This window comes from Cariama cristata, unplaced genomic scaffold (assembly GCF_000690535.1).
Source record: "Cariama cristata isolate BGI_N322 unplaced genomic scaffold, ASM69053v1 scaffold8303, whole genome shotgun sequence".
NCBI classification, from domain to species: Eukaryota; Metazoa; Chordata; class Aves; order Cariamiformes; family Cariamidae; genus Cariama; species Cariama cristata.
This window is the reverse complement of record NW_009607752.1, coordinates 1-15,979: the sequence shown is the minus strand read 5'-3', so window position 1 is coordinate 15,979 and position 15,979 is coordinate 1. Positions and strand designations below refer to the sequence as shown.

The 15,979-nt window shown below is 48.7% G+C and overlaps 1 protein-coding gene across 1 annotated transcript; it reads left to right on the top strand.

Annotated features, from left to right (window-relative positions):
• Positions 1-255: 255 nt before the first annotated feature.
• On the top strand, positions 256-15,502 carry CFAP70 (cilia and flagella associated protein 70; the record flags this gene model as incomplete). The annotated part of the gene is made up of 16 exons (XM_009696861.1): positions 256-391; positions 2,368-2,554; positions 2,880-2,975; positions 3,218-3,297; positions 4,313-4,489; positions 4,894-5,076; positions 5,553-5,644; positions 6,739-6,838; positions 7,796-7,930; positions 9,442-9,609; positions 9,847-9,927; positions 10,419-10,510; positions 12,677-12,737; positions 13,774-13,965; positions 14,612-14,743; positions 15,353-15,502. Coding segments are annotated over 16 exons (2,062 nt in total), but the record flags the coding sequence as incomplete, so codon positions are not given.
• Between the last annotated feature and the right edge of the window lie 477 nt (positions 15,503-15,979).

The window sequence follows — 15,979 nt, the reverse complement described above, 5'->3', positions numbered from 1 at the left end:
CCGTGGGCACAGAGGAGCTGAGAGCTGCAGCTGAGTTAAATTTACAGAGCCGGATAATTTTTGCATTACATTTCTCCCTGTCCTCCCTCTGCTCTTCATGAGAGATGCATCACTGAGAAAGCCCTGTGCTTTCAATGGTGTTTTGACAGCCAAGTCCTGAATAATGCTAGCAACCACGGATGCTGTGTCCTGCAGACGTTTCTGGGAGAGGAATAGAGCAATTTCATGTTTCTTTCCTCATTCTTTTTCCCGCAGAGGCATGGAGGTCCCTGCAGGGCTGTCTGCTGGAACAGAGTCCTCTGCCTTGCCCACTGCTGCAGCTTGTCCCAGTGAGTCACAACCAACACAGGCAATACCAGTACAGATCACAGTACTGACGGCACAGGACCTGGTAAAGTTCTGAAAATGTCTCTGCTGGTTTAATAAACGAGGCCAGAGTGATTGTGTGTGCTGTGATCCCATTCAAGACCAGGTGTGAGGTGATAAGGTTGTAGGAAGGAGCGATGAGAGTATCGGAGATTCAGCGATGCCACGCTGTGGCTTCCTCCTCCCCGCTGAGGCCTTGTTCCCACAGCGTAAAGGCTTGTGATTAACATAGACTGGGGAATGCACCTCCTCAGCAGCAATCCAGAGATGCCATGTTGAAATGTATCCCTCTGCCTAACTGTGTGTGAATGGCAGCTTTTTTGAGCAAAACATAGTGAAAATGTGTATCAGTGAGACAAATACCTCTAAAAAGATCTCACCTTGGATATAAAGTCAGATTTTCATCCCAGCTACAGCAGTTTAAACTGTATTGAAACCAATTGGGTGGCTCTAGTTTTAAAAAAGGCAGTGGCTCCAGTGCAGTTATAGGGCAAGACGAGGAGCTGTTTCCAATCAAACCATGACTACTGTGATTTACATGTGCTGCATGATACACCCAGCTGTCCTTAAAGTCTTCTAGAGGAGCTGGCATTTAGGAGGGAATGCGGAGGAGAAGCTCAGCTACTGCTGCAAGCAGAAAAATGCAAATCCCTGCTTCTGCTCTAGCAGCAGACAAAAAAAGCAAACCAAAAGCACCTGGCTGTTTTTTTTGATGTTTTTACATTGTAGTATTTGAGTACCTCTCACACTGATAGATTCAGCAAACAGCATCTTAGGTGAGAAGTATAAGGTAAGAGAAAGAAAAACAATGCTGAAAAGAATAGACCCGTGGACTGCATCTGGAATGTTGCTTTCTGATTTTGATTGCTCCATCTTGAGAAACAGCTATGGCAAAAGGAGAGAGGGTTGCAAAAGTGTGATAATATGAACAATCCGAAAAAAATTCCAGCTATAAGAAGTGCGGAATCTGCTTAATTAGAGGTAATGTAGAGAAGGATGAGAGAGGAGTCTAGGATAATTAATAGTACAGAGAAAGGTTAATTGGATTCTTCTGTTTAGCTGTTCATAGAATATATGCTCGACAGTCAGAAGGACTGAAAATTAAAACCAAGTGAATAAAATCTCTTTTTGTGCAAGAGCCAATATGGAACTAATTACACCAGTGGCGCGGAGAGAGCGAGCCGAGGGAGAGGCCCATGGAGGTTAGGCATCCCTGTGGCTCAGGGCTAAAGAAAAGCTGGGTTTGGGTACGATGGTCCTCGTGTTCAGGGTGGCAGCCTTTTTTTTTTAAACCGTGTTTCTCCTGCGGGGAGGCTCTTTGGTAACTGTCTGTGTCGGCACTTCTTCCGCTGCTGTGGAGGTGCCTGGTGCTGCCCGCTTGGCCAGGGCTGCCCGGGCATGCAGATCCCCGCTGCGGTGTGCTGTGCCCTCACCATCCCTCTTCACTGGTGTTTAAGCCCCTTTTAAAACTCGAAGCAAGTGGGATGAAGGTGATGTAACAACAAATTGCAGAGCTCCCCAAAGAGCTTGCTGGAGCCCTTCTTTGATTTCAGGGTGTTCTGCAGGCATGTGATATACACAAGTGTCCCGTGAGCTCAGCCATGTAGCTCAGGAGCTACTTTCTTAGGAGACGACAAAAGTCTCAAGCTTCCTGGAAGCACAAAAAATATCAATGGAGTATTTTGGGATTTGCTTTAGATGTGTTTTTCATTGACTGTCCTGGGGGGAAGCCTGGACCTCCCCATCTCTCCTGCCGCAGTTCTTGATAATCCTTGGGGCGTCACAGCATGGTGGAGCAGGAAATTTCCCTGCTAAAGAGAGGGAAAGTTGGGGTCTCAGCATGGCCGAGCTCAGCTCCTCTTCTCCATTCCTGTAGTGGAACAGCCAAACCCACCAGTGAAACCTTTCCTGGGCACTGAACTGAGCTGCCTGCCAGAGGCAACTTCAATCCCAGGCCTGTTGCTGCAGAGCCAGCTGCTTAATGTGCTGTTTGTTTGACAGAAGTCTATCAAAAGCGATGTGTCAGTTACTTTGGTGCGTGCGGAGTACAACGGAGTGATCTTGGGAGACTCCTCCAAGACTGACGTCTTGCCGAATGGGACAGCAAACTATAATTTCACGACCAGCTTTGACTGCAGCTCTGATGGGCCCAACTCCTTGGATGACATTGCGCAAAAACCTGTGCTCTGTAAGTACCTGGCGCTGAATCTCCCTTGTTGGAGGTGGGTGCTGTCAGCTGCTCTGCTCTGCCTGCCTGCCACAGGAGTCACTCGTTCCAGAATAGCACTTCAGCAGCAGCAGTGGGAGGGTCTCGGCACCTCTGTTCCCATCTCTGCCAGCTGGAAGAATCCCCTTTCATGTTGGCCTGTGCTCCTTGGCTTTGCTCTTTTCGTCGGCCTTGGGAGATGAAGTAGGAGCGTATGCCAGAGCTGACACAGACCCTTTGCAGCCCCCGAACTGCTGGTCTGAAGGTATTTGAGGAACTCTGTCAGCTCCTCTTTTTATCTCTCTAGTGACAGTGATAGAAGTGTTGCAAAGGGAGAAGAGACAGAAGGAGAAGACTGTGCCTCTTGGCCAAGCTGTGGTGGACCTTCTACCTCTGCTGCAAGGTACAACATTGACTTCCACAGCCTCCGTAACCACTCCTTACTCCCTGGCACTTTTTGATCTCTGCTTCTGGACCCCTGACTATAATTTACCTCCTTTTGACAAAATGTACTTCATAGCATCTGTAGAAAGTTAGGTCTGGGGGAAGAGGGGGTGACATCAGTAGCTCAGCATTAGGAGTTAGACCATGATTTCTCTACAGAAAGTCTCACTTTATGCTGCTCTCATTCCTGTTTCTTCCCAGGACAGTGTTCATTTAAGGTCTTGACTCCTTTGTATGCAGTGCCTACCTCTCCATTAGAGAGCCTTCACCCGGAGGCCAAGGTATGTGGAATTTGGAACTGTTCCTTTGCTCATGCGGCTCTCCGCTGCTTTTTAATGGGAAGGTGAGCATGACTCAGCCACCTAGTTCATCGCGGATATGTTATGGCCCTATATGTTACAAGCTTGGAGGCCTTTCCTACTCCCATTGATGTCTGTCCCTACTTGCCTGTGATAGGTGAGGTCATGCTAGGAAATGTTAATGTGTGCAGCTACCAAATTGCTCTGGAAAAAATATTCAAGATAGAAAGCATACTGCTGAAAAACCAGAAAATGTCAAAGGCAGGATTACCTGCCCAACTTTATTAGTCTTCCTTTCTGTGGATAAAATGTCTCAGAGTCCATTATTGTACAAGCTCTGACTGCCTTTCCTGCAAGGTTCTTACTCATTCAGCTGGTTGAAAAGTACCCAGGGAATAAAGCAGGGAATGAAGTACGAGACCAGGAAAATGTATCTAATTTTACTCCTGAGTTTGCCTGCAATTAGGACTGTGAGTGAATTGGAGGGGTGGATATTGCATGAACTTTTCTGTATTTGAGAGGCGTTACATGGTAAGCAAGGTAGGGGGGCACTCATTAGAAAGGAGAGATAATAAATGCTGACCAGCTGGTTTTTCGTTGCACACCATCCATCCAGGGTTGGGACAGGTAATTGAAGACTGCACACAGCATGGGAAGATAGGGCAGAGTCAAAGTGTGGCCGTAGCTTGGCATGCTCTGAATCACCAAGGGAAAATCATTATTTTCCATCCCTGATGTTCTTTCTCTGTGGCTCGTTTTATGAGCCCCTTGGGGCATATGCCATCCCTCAAGCAGGCTCCGATTTAAACAAATATCACAATTCAGAGAAATTGATAATGAAATTCCTTTCCTGCGTTGGTCTGTTTTCTTTTATATCTGAGATGAGGAATAAGATATCCTTACACATTGTGGCCTTGGATTTCTGCTTGCTTCTCCCTCAAGAGCAGGAGAGTTATAATTGTCTAGTGACTGGCTCTACTTTATCCTTGTCTTACAGGGTGGCCTTGAAGTGACAGTGTGCACCAAGGAGCCCCTCCTTTCTGCAGCACAGCTTTCAAATGGCAACCTCCTGAGCATCACGCTGGAGGCGGCTTATTCCGTCCCTGAAGCGTTTGCTGCCACGGGACCCCTGCAAAACTACATGGCTTGCTTGCAAGTACCAGCAGCTGGGGAGGTGAGGGTTGGTCCAGGCATGGTGAGAGAGGTTTTAGCTGCTACGAAGTGGATTGTTTTCCCACACCACGCACTGTGGAACAAGTGTCCAGTCCCATGGAGTGTCCAGCTCCTGTGTATGTGCAACAGCAGCCTTCATTGCGAGTGCTCAGGGTCTCTGCGGGGTGACATGTTTCTTCAACACAAATGAAGGTCTGCTCAGCAAGATTTGGATTGAAACTGGCAGGTTTTTTTCCACATGGCTCTTTATTTTTTCTCCATTCTTTGTATGTGTGTGGTGGAGTGTGTTTTCCAAGCCAGGCCCCTGCACTGCTTCTTTGCTTTGTTAGATCCAGCTCAGAGAAGCTGGCACTTGCTCCTGCTCATGCTGGAAATGCAAGTCCTTTCATTCTCCTCTCTCTCTAGAAGGAAGTCCCCTTGCTCTTCAAGAATGGCATCCTGAAGGATGCTGGTGAAAAAGAGCCATTACCGCGGCCCAAAAAATGGCCCCTTGATAACATCATGGCTCCTGGCGCTCTGAGCATACCCAACTCCTTCATCGTGGGTGGTCCCTATGAGGATGAAGATGGAGAGCTCAACAAAAGAGAGGTGAGGAAGGACTGGCAGTGTCATGGCTGGAAGAGAACCAGCAAGTCTCACTGAAGGGACTGAGGAAGACTTGCAGAGACTTGTTATGGGAGGAAGGCGGGTGATCGGTCCTCTGCACAGTGTCCAGAGATGGAGATGGTGTCCCGGGGCCAGTGCATGTGCTAAGTCACCGCAGGAGAGTTCCCTAGGGCGCGGGTGGCAGGTCTGGTCCCCAGAAAGCTATGCGCTCCTGGGCTGGGAGTTGTATTATCTCCTTGTGAGCCAGGCTTTTGATACTAATGGGCTCTGGTGTCTGCAGGAAGGGCTGCTAACTTACTCTGCTTTCTCGGCATACCCAGGATGGCCTGGGTATGGCGAGTTGAACACCTCTGTCTGACTCATGTTCTCTCCCAGGGAACAGGATTGGGGGTGATTTGGGGTTGATGCAGGCTGTGGAGATTGCTGTCCTGGCTCTGACCGTGTGCTGTTTCTCACAGGACAAGGAATTTAGGATCCAAGCAGAAGGCATGAAGAGAATCGTATGGGACACGGAAAGGCGTTGTTACCTGGATCTCACTGCAGTAGTCATGTAAGGGACCTGAGAACCTCCTTTCCAGCACGGAGAGGTGGGGAGAAACCACCCCAGAACACGCTCAGCTGAGTGACCTAAGGCAGGGAGCAGCAACATGCAGGTGCTCTCAGACTCCTTACATGATAAAACCATGGCTCTGCTTCACCTCCTGTGGCTCCTGTGGCTGTCTATTGGCCAAATGTCTTCACATGAGCAAGGGAGCAGCCAACTGCCTTTAATTGCTGGCAGCAGCTTAGTTCTGCTATGGTGGGAGAAGATGAATGGGCTGTAGCTGCTGTCTTCAGCCTGTAAATGCTCACGCATGCTGTCAGCAACTGGAGCTGGTGACTGTTCCCTCTGTGGTTTGAAGGAAGGGGCGGCAGAGTTATGGTGAGCAGACATGAAGTAGGGTGGCCCACACAGCTCTCCTCTGAGCCGCTAATTAAGTTTTGATCAATTCCCAGTACATTAAAATCCTTTCACTCCATGCAGGCACTCTTCATTTGCTTTTTTTATTGGATAAACGTTACCTTTAGCAGCTCCAGATATACTCAAGATCAGGATAAGTATCCTATTGCTCTTTGAGTCCTGCTATGTTCTTGGCCTCAGCTGCATCATGGCTGTGAGTTTCACAGCCAAATTACTCCTCATGTGTGGAAATACTCCCTTCTATCTGGTTTGATTCTTAAAAAAATTTTTCCCTTACACTTTCATCAGCCTGCCTGCTGGTTTCAGAGTTACCAGGCACGTTGAACAGGAGCTCAGGGTCCACTTGCTCTGCGCAATTCAGGATTTATACCAAAGTTAATCATGTTCGTTCTTACTTGTTTCATTTCTGAAGTAACCAGGGGAAAGAAAAAACCTACTGTGTTGCTGTCACAATTGTTTTATAGCTGGTTGTGCCATAAATGCACACAGCAGTGGATGGAGAAGAAAATGTACTAACCCTGCCCCAAAGCACACGTGTTTCAGTGGCCCAGGGGTGCTTGCTGTGGGACTGGGTCGAAGCAAACCCAAGGGGGGATGCTTTGGGGCTGCTGGGGCAGAAAGGAGGGCAGTGTGGCTCTACAGCTTGGTTGCTGCATCTTCTCAGTGCCCTCCTTTATATTCAGTCTGCAGAAACGCATTGCAGAGTGCCAGTACTGGCCCGTGGAAGTCTGTGGGATGTCTGTGGCCTCATCCAGCAAAGGGAAAACTAGCAAAGCTGACAAGGTAAAAGTGGGGAGGGATATGTTGGTCTGGCTTGTGGAGCAGCATTGCATTATTGAGCATTTTCCTTTCAATGCCTTTGTAATACCAAAACCAGCCTTGAACAGCCAAAGTGAGTCAGAGAGCTAGAGGCTTTGGAAAGGGATTAATCAGCCTTATAGAGCTGTTTTAAATAGACAAAAGATAATATTTTTTCCTTATAGCATACAGAGCTCTGATGGTCTGTGGTAGCTTGGTGGAAAGGGGTCAGGGAGAGGGTGCTTTTCGAGAATTAAGGTAATTCACTGAGCTTATCAACGACCAACGGGGTTTTTGAACATCTTGAAGAAATTCATGCCTTCTTTCTTGGGGTGTAAATAAATTACGCTTTTGCACATAAACTGGGGTGGTATAACAAAGAAACAGCTCCTTAGCTAATGGTTCTGTTCCTGGTGGCTGATCATGTAGGAGCTCCTAATCTGTTCCAGGGCAAAGTCATATAAATTGGTATAAATCCCTTTCAGCACTCACTGGTGTCAGGATTTTGCAGCTCTCACAGAGATCCTTCTCCATTTACCCTCGCCAGTCTGCTGCTAGCCCAAACTCCCAGACCTCCTCAGCTACCTGATGTCTGTCAAACCCAAGATGCAGAGCTCTGGTAGGGTCACTCGGAGTTCTAACCGCACGGTTGATAATTTTGCAGCTGTATCTCAAAAAGAGCATCCTGAGAAATAGCACAGTGTGTGCATTAGAGAGAAAAGCTGCCCTGCAGGGATTGGGATAAAATTGATATTCTACATATCAAATGACTCCAGTGTATTCGTCCAGGTTGTCTCGGCTGTGTGCCAGTGACAGAGAACCACTGGCTCATCAGGTGCATCCGTTTGCTGTGTGGCCTCTTATTAATGCGATCGGTGACCTTGTTTCTTTAAAGAGAATAACAGTCTGTTCAATATCTCATCACTTGCACTGCCTTTCCAGGGAGATGAGGACAAGCAGATTTTCTTCCATGGCGTGGCGTACGTCGACATGGTGCCTTTGCTGTGCCCTGGTGTGAAGCAGATCCGAGGTGCTTTTCGTGTCTTTACCTACCAAGACAGCGAGGTGTTTGAGAAGGTGAGAGCAGACCAGACAGCCAGGCTCCGCTCCAGCTCTGCAGCTGCGTTTGTGCAGATGGGGTTGGGAGCAGGCAGAATGGGCAGCGTGGTACTACAAGGCTGGGTCTGAAACTTCACTGTGATAGAGAAAAATAATGAGAAAAGCTTTTAGGTGCAGACTTCTCAAAGGCAGGGGATTTCTGGACGTGCGTGAGCAGGTTTGGGGGCTGAGAGAGGCTCTGAATCTCACTCCACTCCCTTCTCTGCCAGGAGCTGAGCAGGGAGAGCTGTAAGAACATTCCTCTCTCTCCAGTCTGGAACACGGGCAAATGAACTGTGTTGCTGGGAAGAGCAAACAGTGGCTCTAAAAGGATAGCGTTACCCCAGGCAACAACCAAAAAAGCTGTCACTGGAGCTCTTTCAGCTGTAGCTCACGGAGCTTTATTTGTCTTTGTGTTTCTCCCCCCTCTGTTACCAAGAGTGACAGTTACATCTCCATTTTCCCACAGTACTCCTGGAACAGACCTGAGCTTGTTTCAGGAGGGCAGATGCACAGCTTGGTTTTTCTGCCCACGTCCCCCAAAGCACTGCTGTCCATGCCGCAGGAGCCGAGTGAATTACAGCCCTTCTCCCTGCCTCCACGCTCCCGCTGGCTGTTGCAAAGCAGGGCCAGGCACACAGCTGTTTGCTGGTCTCTGCTTCACCGCTGTGAATAGCGGCCTCCTGGCTGCATGGTACTACTTGTCCTGTAGCATTTATCTGTTGCGAGTGAAGTCACACATGCTCTCTCGGTCGTTCTCATTCTCTGGTTTTGTGGATGCTTTGGGCTGCTCCTTGGTCTAGGTGGTCTCAGTACAGCTGCTCCATCCTCTCCCCAGGATCCCCTCAGTTCTTGCTAGCCCAACTCATGTAACAGTGACAGCTGGAGGGAACAGCCTATCTAGGTAGTCAAACAGTGTGTAAACAGACAATCTGAAAAACTCGTTCCTTGCCATTCACTGACATGTGTCAGGGAAGCTGCCCTACACCAGAAGGTGAGTCGGGAGCCGAAAGTCACTGCAGGGTAGGCGGGGACACCTGAAAAATTGCCGAGCAGACTTGGTGAGAGTAGCCAGATTCATCTAACAGTCCACATCATCAGGCAAGTCCATAGCTGTGAGGCAGGTCCAAGATCAAGCCAGGAATTCAGGCTGGTGGGCCAGGATCAGGGCATATGTACCACATAGCTCAGGCACGAAGCAAGGGCCAGTGCCTCAGAGAAAATGCAGCTCTCGAGAGAAGACAGGGAGACCCTACAGAGGCTTTCTCAGGCAGCTCATTTCATAGTCTAACTTGAGGCTGCACAGCTACATGGTATCAGAGCTGGCCTTTAGCACCGGCAGCTAAACTCCTAGGAGGGGAGGACAAGTTACATAGCTTCTTAATGCATTTAGGATCCTGACAACGTGTTTTGTGATGTGAGAGGTTAAGGCAAAGGGGTGGAGAAGCCTAATTTGTGCCTTGATTCCCACTGTTCCCTCTTTTTTTCAGACCAAAAGTCAGCACAGTGTTTTCCAGGATCTCAGGACGCAGCTCAGTGTGACTAAGGAAGGGTTGTGGACCCCGGGAATCAGTACTCCCCTTTCCAGAGCTGTTCCCAGCAAGACTCAGAAGGAAGACCAAGAGAAAATCACCAGAGATAAGGATTCCAACAGAAGGGTAAGGTCTAGAGAGGCATGTTGCAACACGGTTCCTCCATTTCCACGTCAGAGGTAGTCGGGACATGCAGAAACCAGGGACTAACGCTGTGTTGCCTCAGCCAACTGAGAGAGACTCATTATCTTGACATTTTAGTACACACTGCCTGAAAAACTGTGCAACTCGCACCCTGAACTTGCGAAGGTGTGAGGTTTATTGAATCTGAAACAAGAAATGTCTTTTCTTTTTCTTCAATAGATGTCCAACGTGCCCAAAATCCAGTTGTCAGATGCCACTGTAGAAGCTGAAGATGTCACATCTCTCAACCTTGATGGACAGGTAATTAGGTATCTCCAAAGAGAAGGGAAGACTGCTAGACCATCACTGTGCTGGTGTCACACCTTTCACGCAGTTAAATTCTTCAAGAGTGAGTTGGACAAGGGACGTTTTACGTAGATGCTGTCCTGGAGTTCTTCCAGTGACGTCCAGCTGGAGGGCAGCCTAGCATTGGGCTAGAAGGTCTCTATAAATAATCAGACATTTATTTAAAAGGGTTCCTTCCTATTTTGGCTTCTTCTTCAAAACGTCTAGAATGCACATTTATTCTGCAAGCAGATTGATTATCTGGGCTTTCTCCTTTTTCCTAGACTGGTTTCTTGAGCTGAATTTTGCTGCTGTAAATCTTTCTGCGGGCAGGTTATAAAACAAGATGTATCTCTGCAGTTTGAAGAGGATTTGCTGAAGATCTGTAGCTATATGCTCAGTGTTTCATCATGCCAGTAATGGCTGTAGACAGCATGACATTGAGAGACCAATGTTTATCTTCGCAGCAATATGTTGAAGCAGGAACGTTCCTGGTGATGGAGATAAAGCTGGACAAGGCCTTGGTACCAAAGCGATCACGAGAGGAGCTCACCAGACGGTGTGTAAAGATGTGCTGTAACTCTGGAGCTGACAGCTCATTTCTGCAGGATAGAAACAAGGCTGTACCATGAGCTCCTCCTTGGAGTGCTCTGTAAGGCCCGACTGAGGGCCTGAGCCAAAGCCCACTGGAATAAGGGGGAGGATTTGGCCAGGCTGCTTAAGAGGTGGCATCTGGTGTGTTGCAAAACATTTGTGTTCATCCCAGCTGGCATCTCCCTGCCATTCCTCTCAAAAAGAGAGACAGCAGAGTAGCACAACAGTGTCTGCGTTTCCGTCCGGGCTTTGTTTCCCATTAATCCCCGTGTGCTTGCCTCTTGCATGTGATGTTCAGTTGCTGGGTCAGGACTGGCCACCAGCATGGACTGCCCTGGATAGCACTGCTGGAACTTCACCATAGCATTCTCATTTTTTTTTTCCTTTTCGCAAGTTTTCACACAATCTTCTACCCGTTCCTCAGCTCTTACATTAGTTTTCGTGTCGTTCTGCTGTAGAGCTGCTCTCTCATCTCTGCTGCTTTGAGTCTTCCGCTGTCTGTTTGATTTGAGGCAGTTTCTTCCTGTCCAGTGGTAGCCCTGCTGTGTTACAGTCTAGAAAAGGCCTAGCATCTATAATGTATTGAATAAAAAAGAGAAAATGCAGCAAACGAATGAAGTTATAATAAGTGCAGGCAGCATGTCTCTCTCAAACAGAAATAGAAGCATCAGCCATTCTTTGAAGGGAAAGTATGTGTGTTGTCTTCTGTGCTGCCTGCTGTCCTCTAGGAAGAACAGGTAGAGGAAGGTGAACCCCCCTAGGATAGACGTTCTCCTGGCCCTTTTTATACCATTTCTATTCTACTGCAACTTGCATGAATTCAGTGTAACTCCTCCTCATTCACCGGCCATGCACAGCTGCAGATGTCAGGCCTGAAAAATCAGCCCTTCTGAATCATGGGAAGGGCTCTGTCTTGGGGAGCTCCAGCTGATGCCACATCCAAATGTCCTAGCAGACAAGATCAACAGTGGATCTTTTCCTGAAAGGATGTTTAAATACATATTTTAGTAGCAAACCGTAGCTCTCTTTCTTGGGCTTCATCCAAAATCCTCTCAGCCTCCGCCTGGCCCTCTTCACTCTCTCACTTTCCCCAGGTTGTAGTTGGTTTTCTTGTTCTTATCTGAAAGTGAAGCAGTTTGGTTTTCATCTGTACCACTGGCGGAGATAACACATCAGTGACGGGTGCTGTTTTGGGTGAGGGTGGGTCTGTGAGCGTGGGAGCTGCACTACCCACTTGTTCAGGCTTTTTGGCATCCCAAGGAGCAAGGGGACCACTCAGGGCCACGGCACAGAGAGTGCGAGAGGGGTTTGTGTGGGAGAAGCAGCCAGGGCTCAGGACCTGGAGAAGGCAGCTGGTCAGGGGCTCCGTAAACTGGCAGAACAGTTACAGGAGTGGTTTATATTTGCTCGGGAATAAGCAATTTGCTTTGCTAATTGGGCAGGAGCCATCACAGGGATGTGACACCTTTGCTTGGTGGGCTGAATTGTGTTCTAAGGATGGAAAGTGTTTTGGTATCAGCAAGCAGGAAATCTTGATAAAAATCTCAATGAATTAAGGTTGTTTTGACACCAAGGATTTTAAGAAAATCTTGGTAAAAATTCTGGTAATCCTAAGGATTTTTGATCAATATTTGAAAGGTCATTGTAACTCTAGTAATGATACAAATGGGGTCGGTAATGGTGTCTAGGGGTCAATGCATGGCCAAGGGATGAGGTGCCGCTGCCACGCTGCGTGATGCCAGGAACTGATGGATTGGGTGTCCTGGGGTTTACAGTGATAAAATTCTTCAGAGCTTTCCTCAGGTTGATACCTTTCTTACAGCCGTTCTGGCAGACCCAGGAGGCTGTGAGTTAAAGAAGATCTACTTCTCTAGGAAAGCGTTTTTGATTGCTAGCAATAACAAATGTTAACCCTGTTATGATGAGCCACAAGCATTGAATGAAGGTGCCTGGGTTTTATGGTTCATTCTTGGTGTGAGACTTCAGTACCCCCCCTCCTTGGGTCCCTGTGAGGTGTCTCAGGGATACGATGACAGGCTGGAGCCCTTGCACTACAGGCTGCCTGCGCCCAAGACAAGCCAATGTTGCTGGCAGTGTATCTGGCTGATCTCTTCTGTCCTCTTATTGACAGGGTCAAGCAGATGATTCCTCCTCACCCTGTGCTGCCTCCCTGGACTGCAGGAGCCAAGAAGGTACGTGCAACAGCCTGTGGCCTTGCCACCACCCTGCCACCTCATCCTGCCCTCATCCCTCTCGCACAGGAGAATCTTCATTCTCAATCTCAGCCCAGCAGCAACATGTAGATGAGATTTGAAGAGGAAATACACAGAAAAGAAAACTTCTGGATGGGTTATCTTCACAGTAGTATGCCTTGGAAAATCATTCTTGGGCTGCATCACTCATGTTTGCAGTCCATATGAAGGGGAGATATAGCAAAGGCAGAGAAGGCAGCAGCATGGGGGTGTTTGGAAGGAAACGGGATGCTGGGGAAAGAGGCTACCAGAACCTTATGTTTACCTCAGGCAGTCCCAACAGTTTCTTGTCTCAGACTAGCCCATGTGCTTCATCAGACCCAACCACTCTCAGGTCACCCAGAATTTTTGAGGACTTTTTTGTGTGTGACATCCTCAGAAAATGGTCTGAGAGCGCTGCCTTGTCTTCTGTGAGTACAGAGCAGCTGCCGAAGGAGGATATACTCAGTTGGGCCCTGGCCGATGGTAAATTCAAAGCAACAGTGGGGGAAGAGGCAGCGTTTCGATAACTGACCGCAGTGCTGCTGCACAGGTGATTTGTGCTGGACTGTCTGGAGTGCACGGAGTGATACATTTTGATTATTGCAGCGCATGGAAGCTTCTGCCACCAAGATTATGGAGATTACAGACTCTGCTGAAGAGGGCTGGCCCATGGGTTTAAAAGGCTCCCAGCAAATAAAATATATTTTACTTACAGCCAATTATACTGCTATAGAAGAGATGACAATGACTAAAATACTGGGTTCTGATTGAAAAATATAGCAGGAGCAATATCTAATTATGAAGGAGCTCTTTTGTATTTACATGTAGATATTTTCACAGCTCTCAGGCATGGACAGGAAAGGATGTGTGACAGACTAATTGAGACTTGAGTCAGGTGGAGGTTATGGGAGGCATGGGCTCTGGCAAATAAAGTGCATTTCAAGGTTGATGGCACAAGTGACCTGTGAAGTTTGATTATTTCTTTATTTCCTAGGCTGTGGAAGATTATCACAACCATGTCACGAACATTGCCCTTGCCATCCTAAATGAATACCATGAGCTCTTTGGGAAGCGGCTGCCTAACTGGGGAGAGATAGACCACCAAACTCTGGAGGAACAGAAGCGTCAACTCAACTTCGAGCTCAATAGCTCTGGGAAATATTTTGCTTTTAAGGAACAACTAAAGGTAAAGGGTCCATTTGTGCTTGTCACTTCCCTACGTATTTTGTCCTGGCAGTTTCTCAGTGAGGAACTGCTGCTCCATGGTGGTAACTTAGGATGATGTTTTGCTCCAGAATCTCTTCCTGCCACCCGGGGCCATTGGAGCGGGCATGCGAGGGGATAGGTTTTCCGTCTAACGGAGCAGGCACCAGAGTGGTTTGGTCACACACCAGGAGAACCATTCCTGTCAACAGGGGGGAGACTCCAAAGCTGGTCACATCCATTTGCCCCATGCTCATAGCCTGAGGAAGGCAAAGCTGACTGCTCTTGCGTGCTCACAGTCTGCCCTGGCAGAAAAAGGGGGTTCCCCTCTCTCAACTGGTCAGCCTCAGTCACTCTCTGCTCGGAGACCACCTCTCTGTGCCAAGGGGATGAGCCTTCCCACATGTTGTCCCTAAAGGGGCACTAGTGTGTCAGGGAGAGCCAGGACTGGGAGGTGGGAAAGGAATTCACCCCTACTTGCTTTTTTATCAGTGCTGGGCTGGATTTCTTCCTCAGAACTAAGTTGGAGCTTCAGACAAAAATCAGCGTGTTCTGGCTCCGTAGGATTATGGAGCTGGTGGGGGGCGTAGAGGGGACCTGCCTTGTCCAAAAGTCACGTGTCTCCACAGTATGCTGTAGTGAAGATTGTGAGGGAGAAATACCTGAAGACCACTGCATTTGAGACCCAGGCGCAGTTCCAGGCATTTCTCAGTGAGCTCTACGTGTACCTCGTGGACCAGATGCACATTGCCCTGAACCAGGTAAGGAGAACCCTGGGTGACTTGGGACACAACTTTGCTGTGGATCCAGGGCTATAGACACTGTGTCTAGTGAAGGCAGGGAAACTTTTGCCTCCAAGACAGAAGCAGGCTCATGCTTTTGTTTGCTGCAGTTATCACATGTGGGACCCGAGCCACATTCAGAGGCAGAATCCGGTACATCTGTATCCCACTGCTACGAAATCCTGATGGTGGGATATGTGCGAGATGCCACTAGTAAAAGGTGCTGTAGCTGGCTTGTGGTGAGGGTAGCTGGGTCTGTGCCATCTGCCACTCACCTGGGCAGAGCACAGACCTTCCAGCACGAGCTGGGGTCACCAGTGACACCACAGGAGTTTGACATGGAGATGCTTTTAGTTGTCACAACTGCAAATAATCGATATTGCCCTATCCCTGTGTGGCAAAGGTACCTGAGAATGACAGAAATGTGTCCCACCACAAACAGGAGCTGGGACAGTTTGCCTTTCCAACCTGCCCAGCCACAGCCATGCCAGGCTGCACTCCTCTGGATTGGGGACTGCTGCTGTACCGGGATCACGTGAACCCTTCTTACCCTCCCCAGGGCTAACGCTCTGTCTCACTCCCTACCAGCTACTGTCCGAGGAAGCTGCTTCTCCTGCCCCTGTGTCCCGCACAACTGAGGAGCAGCTCTGGCTCTTTGCTCGCGAAGCTGAATTCAACAAGGACTACAAGCTGGCATCTCTCTACCACCAGCAGGTAAAGGAGCCCCTGTTTTTTCCTGTCCGTCTCCCATGTGTGCACATCTCACGCTGTGGTGTGGGGCCTGTTGCTGACAGCTCAGCCAGCCCTGACTGTTTTGTAGGGAGGAAGGAGGTGAACATGACCAGGAGGCTCAGGCTGAATGTGTGAAGGATTTTCTAGGGAGGTGCTGCTCTCTGGAGGATGTGAGACAGAGCCTGGCCAGGTCACTGAGGACTTCAGGCCAGGGAAAATGGGATGAGCTGGTCCAAACGGCATGCTGGGTCAGTACTGGGGGCACTGGGCCCTCTAACAGGAGGCTAGGAGGAGGTCAGCTGAAGCTGGAGGACACGTATTAGGTGAAAGAGGCTTAGAGGAAGCCCAGCACGATCCCAGTTAAGGGAAACCCTAGCATGTGATAGACAAGGGCTTGATTGTTGCTGAACTGGGCTGGGGTGGCCAGAGGAAAGCCGTGGTGATTCTAGAGTTGTCTCCCCAGTCCATTGTGTGTGCTGAGCA